The following is a 16,720-nucleotide window of genomic DNA, read 5'->3' on the forward strand; positions in this document are numbered from 1 at the left end:
TAAGGCCGCCGATGAATCATCACCTCCCAACTGAAGACGCCTCCGCGGTGGCCGCAGCTGGCTGGCGAGCCCTCGGCATCGACCGCCGTGCCGCACCGCTCGAGGCGGCGCTCGAGCCGACCAGCGTCAAGGCGGACCCCGCCATCGACTCGCTCGGCGACGACGTCCTCTCGCTCTGCCTGGCGCAGGCCCGGTGCGGCTGGACGCTCGCGGCGGCGATGCAGGTCTGCCACGCCTGGCGCACGGTCGCTGCCGGGGAGGAGCTTTGGGAGAACGCCGTCACCACCCGGTGGCGCCTCGCGACTCGCCGCCGGTCGCGCTCCGGCAAGTATGTTCATGGCGAGCGCTCGTGGCGCGAGGTGTGGCGTGTCTTCCACCGGCGGCGGCGGCGGCCGTGCTGCGCCGCCCTCTCGCCGCGGGCGGTCCACCACGCACTCGGCGAGTCGGGCCGCCTCGCCGCGTGGCTGCTGATCAACCACCAACCCGCCTGCCGGCTGCTACCTCCGCTCGACGGCTGCACCTCGCCGCGCCTCAGCTGCAAGCTGCTGCTGCAGAACCTGCGGCCCGAGACACTCTGCCTGCTCGGAGGCGGCCACATGCTGCTGCTGCTGCGCGACGGCCGCCCGCTCGCGGTCGAGCAGGTTGGGTGGTGCGCTGCGGTGCCCCCAGCCGAGCCCGGCGCGGCGGACGCCTCTGCCGAGGTCGGGTGCGGCCTGATCTCTCCGCCGCCGCTCAAGTATGTTCTGCCGCCGCTGCACTGCATGCTGATGGAGCTGCGTGTCCACGCGAGCGGCGACCAGCGCCGCGCCCCCTCCCTGCGCCTCGCGGACACTTCCGTGAAGCGTCTCGGAACCTTCCGCTAAGGCGACATGGCCTTTGAGCCCGACCTGCTGGAGGCGGCGCACGCGCTGGTCGTCTCGCTGCCGCCGCACGGGCAGGTGCTGTTCCCCGGGCATAGTCCCCCCACCCACCCTCACCCACCCACCACCACACCACCCTCACACAGCGCAGAAGTTCACACTTCCCAGGGTCTCATCCGCGCCCAAGACCTGCGCGCCCAAGACCCGCCTCGTGGGCGTCCCAGACAGCCTCGTGGGCGTCCTAGACACGGCCTTGTGTGGCAGCCCAGCTGGCTGAGTGTCTAGTCTGTGTGTCTGTGTGTCGCTCCTCTGTGGCCGTCTCTCGCCTCGCTTGTGTCCCACCCATAGCGCCCGGTGTCCCGTCGCTGGCCAGACTGGTCTTCACCTCTCTACCCACCTGTGTCGTGGGCATCGAACAGGTGCAGTGCCGCTTCGAGGGAGAAGAGGCGCTGTGGCGGCACTACGAGCCGATCAACTCCTCCTTCTACGTGCACCACGAGAATGAGACGGTGTGACGCGAGGGCGCCTCGCCAGCCGGCGGACAGCCGCCGCCGCCGGCCGCACCGCCTCACCCGGTATCTCCCGGTCCATCCGTGCTTGTGCTTGTGCAAAGCACAGCTCGCGACGCGGCGCGCCGCTCTCGACAATGCACACGTTGCGTGAGCCGCGGGTATCGGTTGTATTCCTTGTTGGGAAAGTACTCTCTCCCACAGCGAGTCCGAGCGACGCCGTGTGTTTATGTGTGTGTGTGTGGTCTGCCAGAATTCCCGCACTACACCTCTGGAGACCTCTGTCAGGTCTCTTTCAAGTGTCAGTTGTATGAGGTGTAACCCCGAACACACCGTACTGACGTATGTGTGTGTGTGTGTGTGTAGAGAGGAGAGCCATGCCTGCTGTAGCCTGTACACGTATTAAAATGCGCCCGGGACCCCTCGCCCTGGGCCTGGCCCTGCTCGCTGCTGGCGTGTGGCGAGACCCGCCCCCCCGCCCCCTCGCGCGGTCACGCGTGCTCAAACTTCGTCTCTCCCAAGCCCTGCTGCCCGCCGCCAAAGGCAATTGGGTGCCGCCCGCGCACGCCCACTGGCTCGCGCGGGGCGGCGCCCTCGGCCGCGGCGACCACCTCCTCGTGCACGGGCTTGAGCGTCTGCGACGTCGCGGCGGCGCGGCCGGCGGCGCGGTCGGCGATGACCTCGGCCGCGAGCTTGCCCGCCAGCACCGCCCCCTCCATCGAGCCGAGGAACTTTTGGCTTGTCCAGTCGCCCGCGAGCACAAAGTTGGGGACGGGCGTCGCCTGGCTCGGCCGGTAGGAAGTGTCTGGGAAGGGTCTCTGAGGAAGCGTCTAGGAAGCGTCGCCTGGCTCGGCCGGTAGGAAGTGTCTGGGAAGGGTCTCTGAGGAAGCGTCTAGGAAGCGTCGCCTGGCTCGGCCGGTAGGAAGTGTCTGGGAAGGGTCTCTGAGGAAGTGTCTGGGAAACGTCGCCTGGCTCGGCCGGTAGGAAGTGTCTGGGAAGGGTCTCTGAGGAAGTGTCTGGGAAACGTCGCCTGGCTCGGCCGGTAGCGGTTGCGGCCGGGCGTGGCGGCGTACACGGAGCGCGGCGTGCGGACGACGGCGTGCTTGAGCAGCTCAGCGCCGCCCTCGCCGCCAATCTCGCCCGGGAAGAGCCTGCTCAGCTCGCCCAAGCACGCGGCGACCACCTCCGCGTCCGACGCGCCGATCCAGTTCCTGTCCGCGCCGACCTCGCGCGTCGCAGGCGCAAAGACGAGCTCGAGCATCGACCTGTCAATGATTATTAATTAATAATCTCGCGCTTAATTAATACTCAGAGACAAGCTCGAGCATCGACCTGTCCGGTGAGGTCAGGTCAGGTACACTTCTCCACATTGCGCAGCGGCGCCGCCAAGCGCCTGCCCCGGCGGTGAGCGACGCACACACGGTGGTGGGGCAAGGGCCAAGCTAGCCCTCGCGAGAGACAGGCAGGAGCTGGCCCGGCATTCAACGTGCGAGGCCCAGTGCGCGTGGGCGAGCGACCTGTCCGCGTCGGCGTACTCTTCGACACAAGTGCTCATGTCGGCGTACACAGACAGGAGCGGCGAGCGCGAGAAGCAGAGCCCGTCCACCTAGCTCACAGTGAACTCGTGTCAATGATCTATGAATTAGAGCGCGAGAAGCAGAGCCCGTCCACCGAGCGGAGCTTCTTGTCGAACCAGAGCTGCACGTTGATGACCTAGTACCACACCTCCAGGGTATCGAGTCCAGCGTGGGTTCGGTCCCGTGGGTGGTGCGGTAGCAGGCCGCACCGGGATGCCGATCAGCTCCTCGGTCTGGCACGGGTCACGAGGGGGCGGGTCACGGGGCGGTGGTGGCAGGGGCACGCGTAGCGGCGCGAGACGTGGTGGCGGCGGGAGGAGGCGGAGGGGAGGCGGGAGCGGGGAGACCTGGCGGAAGAAGGGCATCGTCGACCACGAGGCGGGCAGGAGCTTCTTGAAGACGTCCACCGGCACGGCGGAGACGTACACGTCCGCCTCCACAGAAGAGCCATCCGCAAGCCGCAGGCAGGCAACCTGCCCGTCGTCGCCAACCTCGATAGCGGCGAGCGGCGCGCCGAGCCGCACCTCGCATCAGCAATCACCAGCTCTTCAAACTCGTGATGAATGGCTCCTTCTCGCCGAGCCGCACCTCGCCGCCGCGGGAGAGGACGTGATCCACCACCGGCGCGCAGAGGCGCTCCGGCTGGCCGCCGTCGAGGAATGCGGTCTGTGCATCAGGGAGGGGAGGGAGGGTGACGGGTCGGTGACGGGTCGGTGACGGGCGGGTGACACACACACAGGGAGGGTGCAGGGTCGGCGGGCGGGTGACACACACACACACGCACACACACACACACACACACACACACACGCACGCACGCACGCGCACCTGCGAGCCGTCCGCCTCGTTGATGAAGCGATTCATCGCGGTGAGCACCACCGCCATCGACATGCGGTCGGGGTCCATGAAGTCGAGCGCCTAGTGCCATACCTCCATACTGCCGAGTCCAGTGTGGGTTCAGGACTATGGGCGGTGTGGTAGAGCGCCTTTGCCATCGCGATGAAGATCTCCTCGTTGACCGTCTCCGGCATGCCGTACTTGTCCATGAACTCCTTGACGCTCAGCTCGTCCTGCGCGTCGATGAACGGCTGGCCCTCGAGCAGCATCGGCAGCAGGCCGGGCACCATCCGCACCTTGTCGAGGAGCGAGAGCATCTCTGTGTTGCCCAGGATGGCCGCCGCCATGTTGAGCGGCGCGGGCACACCGTCTGGGAAGTCGAACGAGGTGAACTCGCCGGGCAGCTGCGGCATGGCAAACGTCATGCGGTGCGCCTTCCACTGCAGCCGGTCCTCGATGCCGAGCTCCTGGAAGAGGTTCATCATGTTTGGGTACGCGCCAAAAAAGATGTGCAGGCCCGTCTCGATCATGTCGCCGTCGGCGTCCTGCCATGCGGACACCTTGCCGCCGAGCACGTCGCGCGCCTCGAGGACGAGCGGCGTGTGGCCGGCGTCGGAGAGGTACTTGGCGCACGCGAGGCCAGACAGGCCGCCGCCGATGACGGCCACCTTTTTGCGCTGCTGCGGCGTCGCGGGGTCCGCAAGCTTGGCGGAGAGCGCCGCTGCCTCGCGGAAGTTCTGCGTAAGCTTGATCCTCGACGGAGTGGGCGGCCGCGGAGCATGAGCGGCGGCGGCGACGCTCAGGAGAGATGACAGCGCCGCCAATAGTGAGATCGTCGCGGTGCGCAACATCATCCGACGAGGGAGCAGAAGAGCCGAGCATACCTCCCCCGGTATTTATACCGGTAGGGAGGCGTGTGCCGAATACAAAGTGGAGTCCCGCCTCCGCCCGCAATAAGCGCAGATGTCCTCTTCAGCCTGCTGAGAGCTTCCTGGCCCGCGCGCGCGCTCCGCCTGGCGCGCGGAGCGACTCGGTGGACGTCCGAGCCCGCCGCCCCTCGCCACTGCACCCTGCTGGCCCATGCAGCGCGACACCGCCGGCGCTGCGCCTGCTTCCTTGCGCGCCGCTGGACGTCGGCCAAAAAGACCGCTGCCCTCTGGGGACCCGACTCCGCGAAGATCGCGCGCGCGTCGTGAATGCGGCGCGCGCGCGATCTCCGTTCCCGGGCACGCCGGTCGCAGTGACATGGGATCCCAGGCTCAAAACAGCACGCTCAACAGCGAGAGCGCCGCCGCTGCTCCTCCTCCCGCCGCCGGTCCGCTCACCGAGACAAACTCGGTGCCGCCGTTCTCGCCGCCGCCGCCGCCGCCGCCGCCTCGACCCTCGCCTCCGTCACCGCCGCCCTCCATCTCGCGGCGGCGTCCCTCTGATGGCGCGGGCGCCTCGCTCGCCGGCGCGCCTCGCCGCTGCCCCCCTCTCGCCGCCGCTCCCTCGTGGCCGCCGCCTCCCCTGTCAATCCCGCCGTCCGCACCACCGCTGCCACCGCCTCGCGCCTCGCCGCCGCCGCCACCGCCCTCCCCCTCGCCGCTGAGCGGTGCTTGGGCCTTGGCGAGCCTCTCCGCACCGTCCCGGCCGCGGTGCGCACAGCCTGTGCACACTCTCGCCTTCTCTGTACTCTGACTGCGCCGCCGGCGCCGCCACGCATGCAGTTGGGTGCTTGGGTCAGCGGCGTGAGCCGAGAGGTGGCCCACCTCTCGTGACAGCTCTCAGAGCGCGCGAGGCGTGGGGGTGGACCCCTGGTCCCTCTCCGGCACAGAAATAAGGGCCGGACAGTCCACGTGCGCGTCTCAGTGCTCCTAGATGGTATCCGGCCACCTCCGCTGTGGGGGTTTTCCCCTTTGTCACAGAACCGCCGAGTTAAGAGTGCCTCCCCCCTTCTCGGAGGTTTTTAAAAACGGGGGCTCTGCCCGGAGCGCCCAACATAAACCGGGGGAGGCCTGCGCAGCCTCTAACTATAATTTTTTTTGAGAGCGCCTTCGTTGTTAATAGTACAAGCCCAATGGTCCCTTGCAAGCGGTCCCATTTTTTATTACAGATATATCTCGCCGAAGGCAGCGGCACACCCGCCGCCCCCGAGCGCGCCCCGCCGCAGGTGAGGGGGGAGGGGGGAGAAAAAGAAAAGTGGACATCGATGTCAGGAGTCGGCTCGCTCTTGCGGCGAGGTGCCCTCGCCGCGTCGCGGGCTGCGCCAGGCCGCGGAGCACGAGCGGCGGTGGCGAAGCTCAGGAGAGATGACAGCGCCGCCAACACCGAGATCGTCGCAGTGCACCTCATCGCGGTGGATCGGCAGGAGTGGCGAATTGCTAAAATCTCAACAAACCCTGTCTGCACGTCTCGCGCGCGCGTGAACAGGGCTCCAGGCCCCAAATTACGTGTGAGTGTTAGAGTTGTTTGGTATTGCTAAAAATCTCTCTCTAAAATCTCTCTCTCAGGAGTGGCGAAGGCCTTCGACGGCGAGACGGGCTCGAGGAAACGGGAGGGTGCGGAGCGGCAGCGCCACGCAATAGAGCGGGCACCTCCCAGAGATGGGCGCCACGCCGATGGGCGCCACGCCGACTCACGATACGGCCGACCCGATTTTTTTTACTCTCGTGAGGCTGTGAAAGCACGCCCAACCTAGCCGCTAGCGGATTTGAGAGAGATTTTTAGCAATACCAAACAACTCTAACACTCACACGTAATTTGGGGTCTGGAGCCCTGTTCACGCGCGCGCGAGACGTGCAGACAGGGTTGCCAGGTGAGAGCGAATGGCGCGGATTTGGGCAAGTGCGTCTGTTCACAGCTCACGAGAGTAGATTTTTTTTGGTTATGGCTCTCCCAATGACACATCTCTCTCGCCCCAAGCGCATCCCACAAACCCGCCGCCCCCCCGCGCGCCCCGCCGCAGCCGTGCGGGAGAGCAAGGTAGGTAGGTAGGTAGAAAGGTGAAGAACAGCCAAGCTCGGACTGGACACCAACGCGGTATGGGTGGACGCTAGACAGATGATGACGACACGCACGAGCGACACACAGACACAAACAGGCTCACAAGACACACAGCCAGCGGGCTGCCACACACCCTGAGTAGGCGTACACAGAGCAACGAGGTCGGCGAAAAAAAGAACAGCCGACTCGTCCATGTCAGGAGTCGTGCGCCGAGGTGCGCTGCACGCGCCCCGCGCCGCCGCGTCGCGGGCTGCGCCAGGTCCGAAGGCCTTCGCCGCCGCTGCGTCGCGGACGCTCGTCTCGCGGGCTGCGGCCGGCCCGAAGGCCTTTGCCGCCGAGGAGAGGGCTGCGGCGAAGGCTGCGGCCTCCGCCGGGATCGGCGCGCCAACCTACACGCAGCTGGCCAACCGCTACCTCCTTTCGTTCGGGTCGCTGCTCGCTGGTGCGTCCGTCGTGCACCTCACCTTCATGCCCGACCTCACGATACCGCAGCTGCAGGATGGAGCCTCTCCCCATGATTGCGGCGAGCCTGAGCCTTCGACTGACAGTGGCGAGGGCTTTATCCCGACGCCCACATTCCGTGGCGCGCGGCCGGGGATGGTGTACAAGCTCGGGGGCGCGGGACTGGGGTACTATCCAGACCGGGCGAGGAACCGATAGAGAGCCGTGTGGGTGCGCGACGACAGGTACGACTAGGAGGGAGGGGTGGACAAACCAGACACCAGTCCGTTATCTCATAGGCCTGCCTTGGTATAATTTACTGAGATACTAGGCTCTTCCCTGGTACACCAGCTGTCAAGAAAAGCCAGCGCGTGCACTGAGTGCTGTGAGTGAGACGCTGTGGCTCGCTGAGCGGAGCCCGGCCGGACCCGGAGAAGGGCGGCCGCCCGGGTCGTGGGGTCGGCGCGTCGCCGAGGCGTCGCCGGGCGGGTTTGCTGTGGAGCCACACCAGGAGCTATCTTTTCCACCACCCGCGCGTTATCGCGGATTTCTAGAAAGGACCAGCTTGTCCACCCGAGAGGTGGAGCGCCCCCCCCCTCTCCGAGGGCAGAGGCTGCCGCCTCTCGCACTTGGAGCACTTGACGAGCGGCCTACCTCCAACGGGCTGCCTGGATCACGGGGGATGAGAACCTGCCTGCCCGCGAAAAGCGGGACGTGGGTCCTCCGTCCGCCGGCGGTCCGCCGCCGGACAGCCCTCTCCACCAGACCACCACCCTCGCCCAGGGATCTACAATGCTGTCTTAAGCAAGGTCCGACCTGTGTGCATGTGTGCAAAATGCGCCGCCGCCGCCGGGCAGATCACGGATCACAAAAAACAATCGCGCGAAGCGGGCGCCGGGAGTTCCTTGACTCTCGCGCCGTCAACTAGTTCCTCCTCTCGATGGTGCCCACCACGACGGAGCGCGCTGCGGACGCGCTCGCCACTCTCATGACGGAGACAGTGGCGTCGCCGATGCACGGCGGCGTCGAGCAGCAGAGCGCCGGCCAGCTCCTGATGCACTACGCCACCGACAGCGAGCACCGCGTGCTTGAGGTGGACGCGCAGCGCCGGGTGGCGGCCCATCAGCGCGCGTGGCTCGCCTCGTTGCGCTGCTGGTCGCCCTACAGCCTGCTGACCTGCTCCAGCTGCTACATGCTCCTCCGGTTCCCCGCGCACGAGCGAGAGGTCGCGAGGGCGCACCGCCTCGTGCTGCGTGACAGGACGCTGCTGCTCGAGGTGGACGAGCACGTGGCGCCCGCGGCGAGGAGCGACGGCGTCTACGTGCCGAGCTGCTGCTGGCCGGGCGGGCTCTGCGCCGGCCTCGGTGGGCCGTGCGGCGCCGACAAGGAGTTTCCTGATGGGGTTTCGAGCGTCTGTCTGTGTACTCGCCTCGAGATCTTTCCAAATCTGCCCTCTGATAGGTGCACGTCCCCGACCGGCAGGCAGTGATCCGTCTTGAGGAGCTTGAGGATATCTCGGTCGTCGCGTCGCCGCGCGGCTGCTGCGGCTGCCCCGACGGCCCCGACCACCTCGTCATCACCGTCCAGCAGTCTGCCCACGAGAAGGAGGCCTTCAGGCTCATCGGCGCGGCTGCGCACGTCGACGGCTACGCCGCCCGCTCGGGCCGACTCGCGGCGGTCATCGCCGGGCCAAAGGATGGCGAGGCGTTCTGCGCGGCGGTGCGGGCGCAGGCGGAAAAGGTCCGCAGGGAGAACCTCGACACCGACCCACCGTCGCCAGAGACACGCGAGATACTGCCGCGCCGCAGCGGCGCCCCGCCTGGGGTCGCAGCGCCAAAGCCCCTCGAGATGGCGTGGGCGCGCGAAAGGGCACCAGCGGAGAAGGTGGTGCCGGCGGAGACGGTGGAGCCTGCAGAGGAGAAGGGGGCTGGCGAGCCTGCTCCCGCCGCCTAACCGCACATGCAACGCTCTTATCTCTGCTGCCGACGACGCGTGATCCTGCCCTCGCACGCACAACTCGCCCTAGCGCTTTCCACATGGCATGGGTGCCGCCGCGCCATCCGTCTATTAGTGCGCCCAGACGCACGGGTCAACATGCTCTTGCGGTCTTGGGTGCAGTGCGTACATGAGCGCCGAGAGAGTTTAACGTGTTCATGGAAGAGAATATCTGCAGAACGTGAGGGATTGAGAGAGGGAGAGAAATTTACAACAAAACTCTCTCGCACAACACGGACACGGGACTGGCGCGCACTCGCACTAACACAGAGGGAGAGACTGAAGTAACCTTACCTTACACAGAGGGAGAGACTGAAGTACTGGGCTGGGTTTTTAGGCATTGTGGGGTTGGCACTCCCATCGACCCTCATGACCTCCTGCGGTCTCTGAGATGGACACCAGTGGGTGTGGGACCACAGCCAGGATACACTCGAAGGCTGGGTAAGCAGTAGAGGTCGATACTCGACGCGTCCCACATGGTCTGTGTCGCTGTCGGCACGCTGTCGACAGGACGTCGAGCGACACCGGTGGCAGTGCCACCCAGGAGTGGTCGGTCGGTCTCCCGTCATGAAAGAGCCACCATGTGATCCGTATGATGATTCCTGACAACCGCCTCAGTCAACTTTTGTCACAGTTCCCGCTCTGAGAGGAGCTGCGGGTCAGTTCGACAGCTGGAGCTGTGTCGCCGGCGTGCGGCGGCCTGCCTCCGGAGGTGCCTCTGAGGTGGACATTTTTTGGTCACCGGGAGAGAACGCGTTCGAATTTTCACTCCGGAACTTCAACTGAGCACGCGCACCGGCCAGGGCTACAATAGTGCCAGTGAGGCGGAGGCGCGAGTCGGAAGGCCGCGACCGTGATTTGGTCCCGACATTTTCCTACAATCGCTGTGAACCCAGCCACGTAACCACCAAGGTGTCGGCGTGGGCCGTCGTCAACGAAGGCGCAGAGCGCCGCGCGACGCCACTTGCGGCACCTTTCCCTCTCCTCGCGGGTGTCTGCCGCCCTTCCATTCCGAGGCTTGAGGGCCACCCGGCACGGGCACCAGGAGCTAGCGAGTCGCCAAACAGGCTGCGGAGCGCGCATATTCCTGACGCCCGATCGACATTATCATGCTCTGGCATCCTCGTCGGCCTCCACGGTCGCCTCCCTCACCTCCACCAGGTCCTTGTCGACGACGTTGCCGGCCTCGACGCCGACCATGCCTGGCACGGTCGTTGCGAGCCCAAGGCTGCCGTCGACGAGGTTGAGGTGTGGGTTGAGCTGCTTTGTTGTGGACCGTCCCGAACACAATACACAGAGAGAGAGACTTTGAGCAATGAACAAGACGAAACGACAGCGTCTTTCTGCGCAGGCAGGGAGGGACATGCGTGTCCCGCTTTTTTTAGGAGGGAGGGAGCTGCTTCTCGGGGGAGCAAATGCTCACATGGAAAGTTCCTTCGCCATCAGCTTTGCGAGCGCCTTCTCCGGCTCTCGAATCATGGCGTCGTCCACCTGTCGCAGGGTGGGAGTTGCGAGCTCGGCGTTGGCCAGGGTTGCGAGAGACCGGGAGGAGGGAGGCCCGCAAACCTCGAGGCGCGTGATGCTCGTGGAAGGCAATTGGAAATTAAAAGGGCGCAGCGCGGCCTCCAAGATGGTCATCAAACCTCGCGCGCCGGTGCCCTGGCTGGCAGCGCGGCTTGCCACCACCTCCAACGCTCCCCGCGTCAGGTGCAACTCAATCCCATACGCTCCAAAGTCGGCCTGCAGCTGCTCGACGACGTTATCGCGCGCCTACGCGCAATCGGAGAGAGTGATCGAGGAGCAGGCTGCGTGCAAATATGAGCGACTCGCCTCGGTCAGTACGCGCAGAAGGTCGTGGTCCGTCAGCTGCTGCAGCGCAACGCGCACCGGGATGCGCCCTATGAACTCGGCGCAGAGGCCCGCCCGCACAAAATCCTCGCTGCTGACGGGCGGAGACTCGCACGAGGAGAAGGCGCCCGAGAAGACGAACAGGATGTGCCGGGTCCGCAGGCTTGCGGATGGGCCGCCCGCCGGTGCCGGTGGGCCACGCACGGCGCCTCTGCCAGGGCCCGGTGTCAAGGGGACAACCCCGTCTTCCATGAGCTTTAGCAGCGACGCCTGTACTTCTCGCGTGTTCACGCCGCCCCGTTCATGCCCACCGCCGCCCGGGCCCTGGGCCAGTTTGTCGACCTCGTCGATGTAGACCACACCAAACTCCGCCAGAGCGAGATCGCCATTCGCAGCAGGCAGCAGCTGGCGCACAGTTTCCTCCGCGTCTGCGCCAATGTATCCTGTCGCCGAGAAGCGAGTCGCGTCCGCTCGCACAAAGGGCACGCCGAGCAGCTCCGCCGCCGCCCTCATCAGGTGTGTCTTGCCGGAGCCAGAGGGGCCGAGCAGGAGCACATTCGGCTTGAGGTGGTGCCTGTCCGCCAGGGTAGCGTCCTCCAGGCAGCGGCGCACGTGGTTGTAGTGGTTGCAGATTGCGACGGCGAGCGCCTTCTTCGCCTCGTCTTGCGCGATGACGACGCGGTCGAGGTGCGCCTTGACCTCTCGTGGCGTCAGGCAGAAGCCCTCCACCCGGGTCCGCATCTCGGCTAGCCGCGGCCGAGCTTCCTCACCCGGCTTCTCCACCTCGGCGTACTTGGCGCCGTAGCCCATCGATGGGCCGTATGAGCGCGGCTCGCGGCGGGTAATCTGGCGGAGCGAGCTGATAGGACGCACCGCAGCAGGGTGCAAGCGATTGACCAAGCGATTTGCTGCAGTCAGCCCGAATGCATTGGCGCGCCGCCTCGGGCTCCTCGGAATCATCCAGCTTGCGCTTGGAGTCAGACCCGACAAGTGGGTCGCCATGATGTCAGCAGAAGGACGTCCGAGTCTTCTCAACAAGAACAAAGAAAAATGCGCCGTTTTCTTCTCGCCCCGCGAGAAGCCAGGTTGCTGCTAGCTTGCCCTTCGAGAGTTGCCGCCCGTCCCCTCCGTCGCCGCCGTCGCACACAATGCTGGTCTGGTGGGGCGGGCGACTCTACTACTCCGACGCCTTGGTCTGGCTGGCCGCCGGCGGCATCGCGGCGAGCGCGCCCTTGGCGTGGACCGCCGGCGTGTGGCCGGAGGAGTGCCTCAGCGTCGCCGGGCTGCAAGTGCTCGACTGGTGCCTCTCCGCGACCGTGCTCCACTGCATCGTGGGCGCGTGGCTGCGGTGGAGCCTGCTGCCGGGCTGGGCGGCCGGGCGGCCGTCCTTGTACGTGCTCCGCGCGACGAGCGCGCTGGTCGGCTCCGCGTCGCTCCTCTGGCTGGTGGCGACCCTGGTGCCGCGCGCGGTGCTAGGCGTGAGCGCGCTGCTCAGCGTGAGCCTCTCCCTCAGCGGCGCGTGCTGGTCCGCCGCGCTCTGGCTGCAGCTCCAGGAGTGCGGCCTCGCGGCCGCGCTGCCGCCCTCGCTGCGCGCCGCCCTCCTCCACACGCCGCCGCTCGAGCTTCTGGGGAGGGACGCGCCGCTGGCGCAGGCGGTGGCGCGGGCGCTACAGCTCACCGGCGTGCTGCTCGTCCCCGAGGCGGACCGCGGCGCCGCGCTGCAGCGGCCAACCGCCCCTAGAAGCTGAGCACGGATCGTTGTCTTCCGACCAACACTCGCGAGGACACGCATTCGGCCGTATTCCGCTGCATTCCACTGCGTTCGCAGCCCGTGGACCCACGCGGTGCTCCGACTGCACGGCGCGATGCCGTCTTCACGACATGGCATTGGTGGCACACTAGGCTGCCACCCCGGTTTCGGGCGCGGCTGCTGCAGCGCGGGCTGCATGCAGAGCTGCCCGAGAGGTGGGCGAGTCTAGATGCGAGACTGTCCCCGTCTCTCCCCGTCTCTGCCCCCTCTCTGCCCCCTCTCTGCCCCCTCTCTGCCCCCTCTCTGCCCCCTCTCTGCCCCCTCTCTGCCCCCTCTCTGCCCCCTCTCTGCCCCCTCTCTGCCCCCTCTCTGCCCCCTCTCTCCCCCTCTCTCCCCCTCTCTCCCCGTCTCCCCACACCTCGAGGCCTAGATGTGGGAATACAGGTAGATGGGAATACAGGCCCGTGTGTTCCGATGAGAGGACACGTACTCAGTTGTCTCAGTTGTCGCCCTCACCTCTGCCTCCCTCGCCGCCGCCCTCACCTCCGCTTCCCTCACCTCTGCCTCCCTCGCCGCCGCCCTCACCTCCGCCCCCGTCTCCTTCTCCAGTAGTCGTGACCTCGCATGCCGTAGGCTCTCGGAGCTACTTCGACCGTGGGAGAGCGGGCCGGGGTACTTGCGCGTCTCGCCGCTCGAGGAGGCGATCCCCACGCTCGGCGGCGGAGACGGCGGAGACGGCGGAGACGGCGGCGGCGGCACAGGCACTGGTGGCAGCGCTGGCGGCGGCAGCCGCATCGGCGGCGTGGGCGGCTCAGCTGCTGGCTCGGCTCGCGGCGGCGGCGGCGAGGCGAGCACCGCACCTGGCGCCGCCCCAGGCGCCGCCCCAGGCGCCGCCCCCGGCGCCACTGGGGGGTGCGCATCGCAGCTGCCGCCATGGAGCGCGGGCGAAGCTCCCGAGTGGCTACTGCTGTTTGTGCTGCGCCAGCACGCGCTGCGCTTCCTCGGAGGCGGCGCCGGGCTGCGCCGGCTCCGCAGGCTGGGCTGGGGCGCGGCGCGGGCGGTCGCCCTGGCGGCCGTGGCGCTGCTGCTCGTGCGGAACCGCAGGCGGTTGCGCGGCTTGCTCCCGTCGGGACTGCGCCAGTGGTTGCTCATGGCAACCGCGGTCGCGCTGGCGCGACACACGCTCGGGCAGCAGCAAAAGGACCGGCACCGGTGAGGGGAACGTTCCCGCTGTTCGCGTTTGCATTTTCTTTTTTCGAGAGAGATGTAAGTTGTAGCATGTCATGACGAAAACCTCTCCCCTTCCGCACTCTTTTAATGCCGTCCGTGGGGCTCTCCTTCGATCTCGTCCTGACTCCTCGTCGTAAAGCCGTACAGGTAGCAGGTACGGTGTTGAGGTTCACGCGCCTGAGCAAGACAGGTCTAATGCGCGCATCCGGACCGAGGTGGAGACCGAGGTGGCCCCTCCATGGTAGTAGTTGCAGTAGCCGTTGAAGCCATTCATCCGGCAGCACCCCGTGCCCGTCAGCCCCTCCAGGCGCGCGTAGCGCGCGCACGCGTCGTAGCAGGCGGAGTACTGCCCATCCCCAAGGAGAAGCGTTGCGACGGTCGTTGCTTCTCCGGAGCACATCTTGCTCCGCCCCGCCTCGAGGTCGGCGCCGCTGCCGCTACAAGTGAAGGTGAACGGTGCCACGTACTTGTCCACCGTCGTCGCAAAGTAATAATCCGAGTACGTCTCGTCCGTCTTCGCGCTGCTGGCCTCGAACCAGCCGCTATAATACTTGCACCGTCCATTGAAGGCGTTCAAGAAGCAACATCCGGCGCTCTCTTGCGCACCGAGTAGAGTGGCAGCCTCGCACGCAGCCTCGCAGGCGGCCGCGCCATTCGCTACGCCCCCGCTTACTCCAGTGTCGACAACTGCCACGACGTATTCATCATCGTTGCCCCCAATGCTCTGAATGTGACCGTCGCACTGGCTATGTTCCGTGAATGCTGCGAATGCCACCGAGTAAGCCGTGCACTGCGAGGCACCGGCGTCAGACGTGGTGCCCGCGCTGCACGCCGTGCACGTCGGGTATTTAACAGCGTCGCCTTGGTAGCCCGCCTGGCACTCGCACCCGACGCTGCCTTCCTCGCAGATGGTGTGATCGCCGCAGTCGTGCCAGGAGTTCTTCTTCTTCTTACGCCACTGAGGAGTCCCATCCGCTTTTTGGCGGCACTGTCCATTTTTGTAGTAATTACCTGTTGCCCGTGCGCTCCTCACGCGCTCCTGGTCGTAGCTGTAATCGTGGGATGCAAACTGGAGCGCGAGACCTGGGAGCCGACCGAGGGCAGAGCGCTCTTGCGGCAAAGGGACTGGCGGGGCGATAACCGACCTCGCGACCGACACGGCCAGAACGAACTGCCGCAGCATATCTGTCGGAGCGTCGCCGCAAAAGGTCGCACGAGTCTGAGTACGCAAGGAGAGTTGGAGTATCCCCCACTCGTCTGGCGCGACACGCCGCAGGATGGCCGCCGCCGCCGCCTTTGCAGCGCCCCCGTGGCCTCCTCCCGGCTCCACTCGTGGCCGGCGGGTGCCACAGGGTCCGCAGCAGGCTGCCAGCAGGCCCGAGCGGTGGCTCGCGACGCGACTCGGCTGCGCCGCCTCCTCGCCGCCGAGTGCTGCGAGCGTCGAGCGAGTCGCCGGCGAGCCATCCGCCACAGCCTTAGCTGCCGGTCCACGCACTCCCAGGCACACGGAGGGACCCAGCAGCGTCGCCGCACGCGTCTGAGCCACGCGTCGGCGATGCAAACAGGCTGTGACTTCACCCGGCAGAGCCTCGACGACTGCTCGGTGCGCAGTGTACTGTTGCGAGGCGCCGCTGGGCGGCGGCGCGCGGCTCCTCGCTGCTTCGGCGCGCCGCGCTGGCGCTCTGCGGCGGACGGTGCCGTTGGCTCGCCGTTGCCTCGCTCGTGGACGTCCCATTGAAGCACGCGGTGCGGCGCCTCTCGGTGGGCCCATTGCGCCTCTCACTACACACTCCCTGCTCTCTCCCGACCTCACTCCACGGTGCGTCACGATCGTGGCGGCGATGCGCCGCAGGCGCTCGTCATCGCGCGCATGGCCGTGGCGCCGCGTCCAGGCGGCAAGCGCACCGTGCCATGCCTGCGGTGGCGCTGCCACCGACAGCGCCACCACCGCACACTCACGTGCCGTGAGGAAACGCCACGTCGCGTGTCACTTCACGGTGTGCCGTGATCGTGGCGGCGATGCGCCGCAGGCGCTCGTCATCGCGCGCACGGCCGTGGCGCCGCGTCCAGGCGGCAAGCGCACCGTGCCATGCCTGCGGTGGCGCTGCCACCGACAGCGCCACCAACACTCACGTACCGTGAGGAAACGCCGCCGCGTCGCGTGCGTGGCGCGGCTATCACTAGCGGCCGGCGCTCGTTGGGTGATGGTGTCGCGGGCCGGCGCTCCAGTGTCGAGACGCAGGTAGAATTCTTTTTCACGCGTGTCAAAAGTCGAGCTCTCGCGCGAGTGCCAAGGTGCTCGAGAGTCTCGCCTCATGGCCTGCTGCGACAGGTGCGGCGAACGTCATCGGACCATAGACTGCCCACACTTCCCGAAGCCTCGCGGGAAGCATCCGGACGCGCAGTTGCAAGGCCCAAGGCGCAACCTCTCCCCAGACGTGGAGGCTGTCGTTCGGCGCGGTACTCTCGTGGCCCAGACCCCAGACGGTTCGTGCCTCTTCAATTCCTTCGCGTACTGCGAGCAGCAAGACGCTGGGTGGCTCTTTGGAGCGGCGACGCCCGCCAGCATTCGGCGTCAATGTGCCGAGTGGCTGCAGGAGCACGGCAACTATGTGCACAACGGGCTGCGCATCGCCAAGTGGATCGAGCATGAATGTGGTATCTAGCGTCACAAGTGGGGTATCCAGA

General features: G+C 66.6%; 6 protein-coding genes across 6 annotated transcripts; 4 read left to right on the forward strand and 2 right to left on the reverse strand.

Moving 5' to 3' along the window:
- On the forward strand, positions 1–1,698 carry EMIHUDRAFT_368788 (hypothetical protein). Its single transcript, XM_005773750.1, has 4 exons — positions 1–792; positions 865–938; positions 1,280–1,375; positions 1,447–1,698. The coding sequence occupies exons 1-3, from the start codon at positions 12–14 to the stop codon at positions 1,373–1,375; spliced, it is 951 nt and encodes a 316-aa protein (XP_005773807.1). The 5' UTR covers positions 1–11; the 3' UTR covers positions 1,447–1,698.
- Positions 1,699–1,860: 162 nt separating this feature from the next.
- Positions 1,861–4,634, reverse strand: EMIHUDRAFT_74977 (hypothetical protein; the record flags this gene model as incomplete). The annotated part of the gene is made up of 9 exons (XM_005773751.1): positions 1,861–2,155; positions 2,395–2,634; positions 2,887–2,975; positions 3,041–3,082; positions 3,156–3,179; positions 3,294–3,470; positions 3,535–3,612; positions 3,775–3,864; positions 3,885–4,634. The coding sequence occupies 9 exons, from the start codon at positions 4,632–4,634 to the stop codon at positions 1,861–1,863; spliced, it is 1,785 nt and encodes a 594-aa protein (XP_005773808.1).
- Positions 4,635–6,957: 2,323 nt separating this feature from the next.
- EMIHUDRAFT_368791 (hypothetical protein) lies at positions 6,958–7,551 on the forward strand (the record flags this gene model as incomplete). The annotated part of the gene is made up of 1 exon (XM_005773752.1): positions 6,958–7,551. One exon carries the CDS (start codon positions 6,961–6,963, stop codon positions 7,426–7,428), a length of 468 nt encoding a protein of 155 aa, XP_005773809.1. The 3' UTR covers positions 7,429–7,551.
- Positions 7,552–8,133: 582 nt separating this feature from the next.
- EMIHUDRAFT_444498 (hypothetical protein) lies at positions 8,134–9,436 on the forward strand. The gene is made up of 2 exons (XM_005773753.1): positions 8,134–8,596; positions 8,671–9,436. The coding sequence occupies exons 1-2, from the start codon at positions 8,150–8,152 to the stop codon at positions 9,160–9,162; spliced, it is 939 nt and encodes a 312-aa protein (XP_005773810.1). The 5' UTR covers positions 8,134–8,149; the 3' UTR covers positions 9,163–9,436.
- An 875-nt stretch (positions 9,437–10,311) lies between these two features.
- EMIHUDRAFT_241284 (putative ATP-dependent protease Clp, ATPase subunit) lies at positions 10,312–11,862 on the reverse strand (the record flags this gene model as incomplete). The annotated part of the gene is made up of 4 exons (XM_005773754.1): positions 10,312–10,432; positions 10,628–10,695; positions 10,771–10,974; positions 11,047–11,862. The coding sequence occupies 4 exons, from the start codon at positions 11,860–11,862 to the stop codon at positions 10,312–10,314; spliced, it is 1,209 nt and encodes a 402-aa protein (XP_005773811.1).
- A 338-nt stretch (positions 11,863–12,200) lies between these two features.
- EMIHUDRAFT_241285 (hypothetical protein) lies at positions 12,201–12,800 on the forward strand (the record flags this gene model as incomplete). The annotated part of the gene is made up of 1 exon (XM_005773755.1): positions 12,201–12,800. The coding sequence occupies one exon, from the start codon at positions 12,201–12,203 to the stop codon at positions 12,798–12,800; it is 600 nt and encodes a 199-aa protein (XP_005773812.1).
- Between the last annotated feature and the right edge of the window lie 3,920 nt (positions 12,801–16,720).

Source organism: Emiliania huxleyi (assembly GCF_000372725.1).
Source record: "Emiliania huxleyi CCMP1516 unplaced genomic scaffold EMIHUscaffold_328, whole genome shotgun sequence".
In the NCBI taxonomy this organism is placed as follows: Eukaryota; Haptophyta; order Isochrysidales; family Noelaerhabdaceae; genus Emiliania; species Emiliania huxleyi.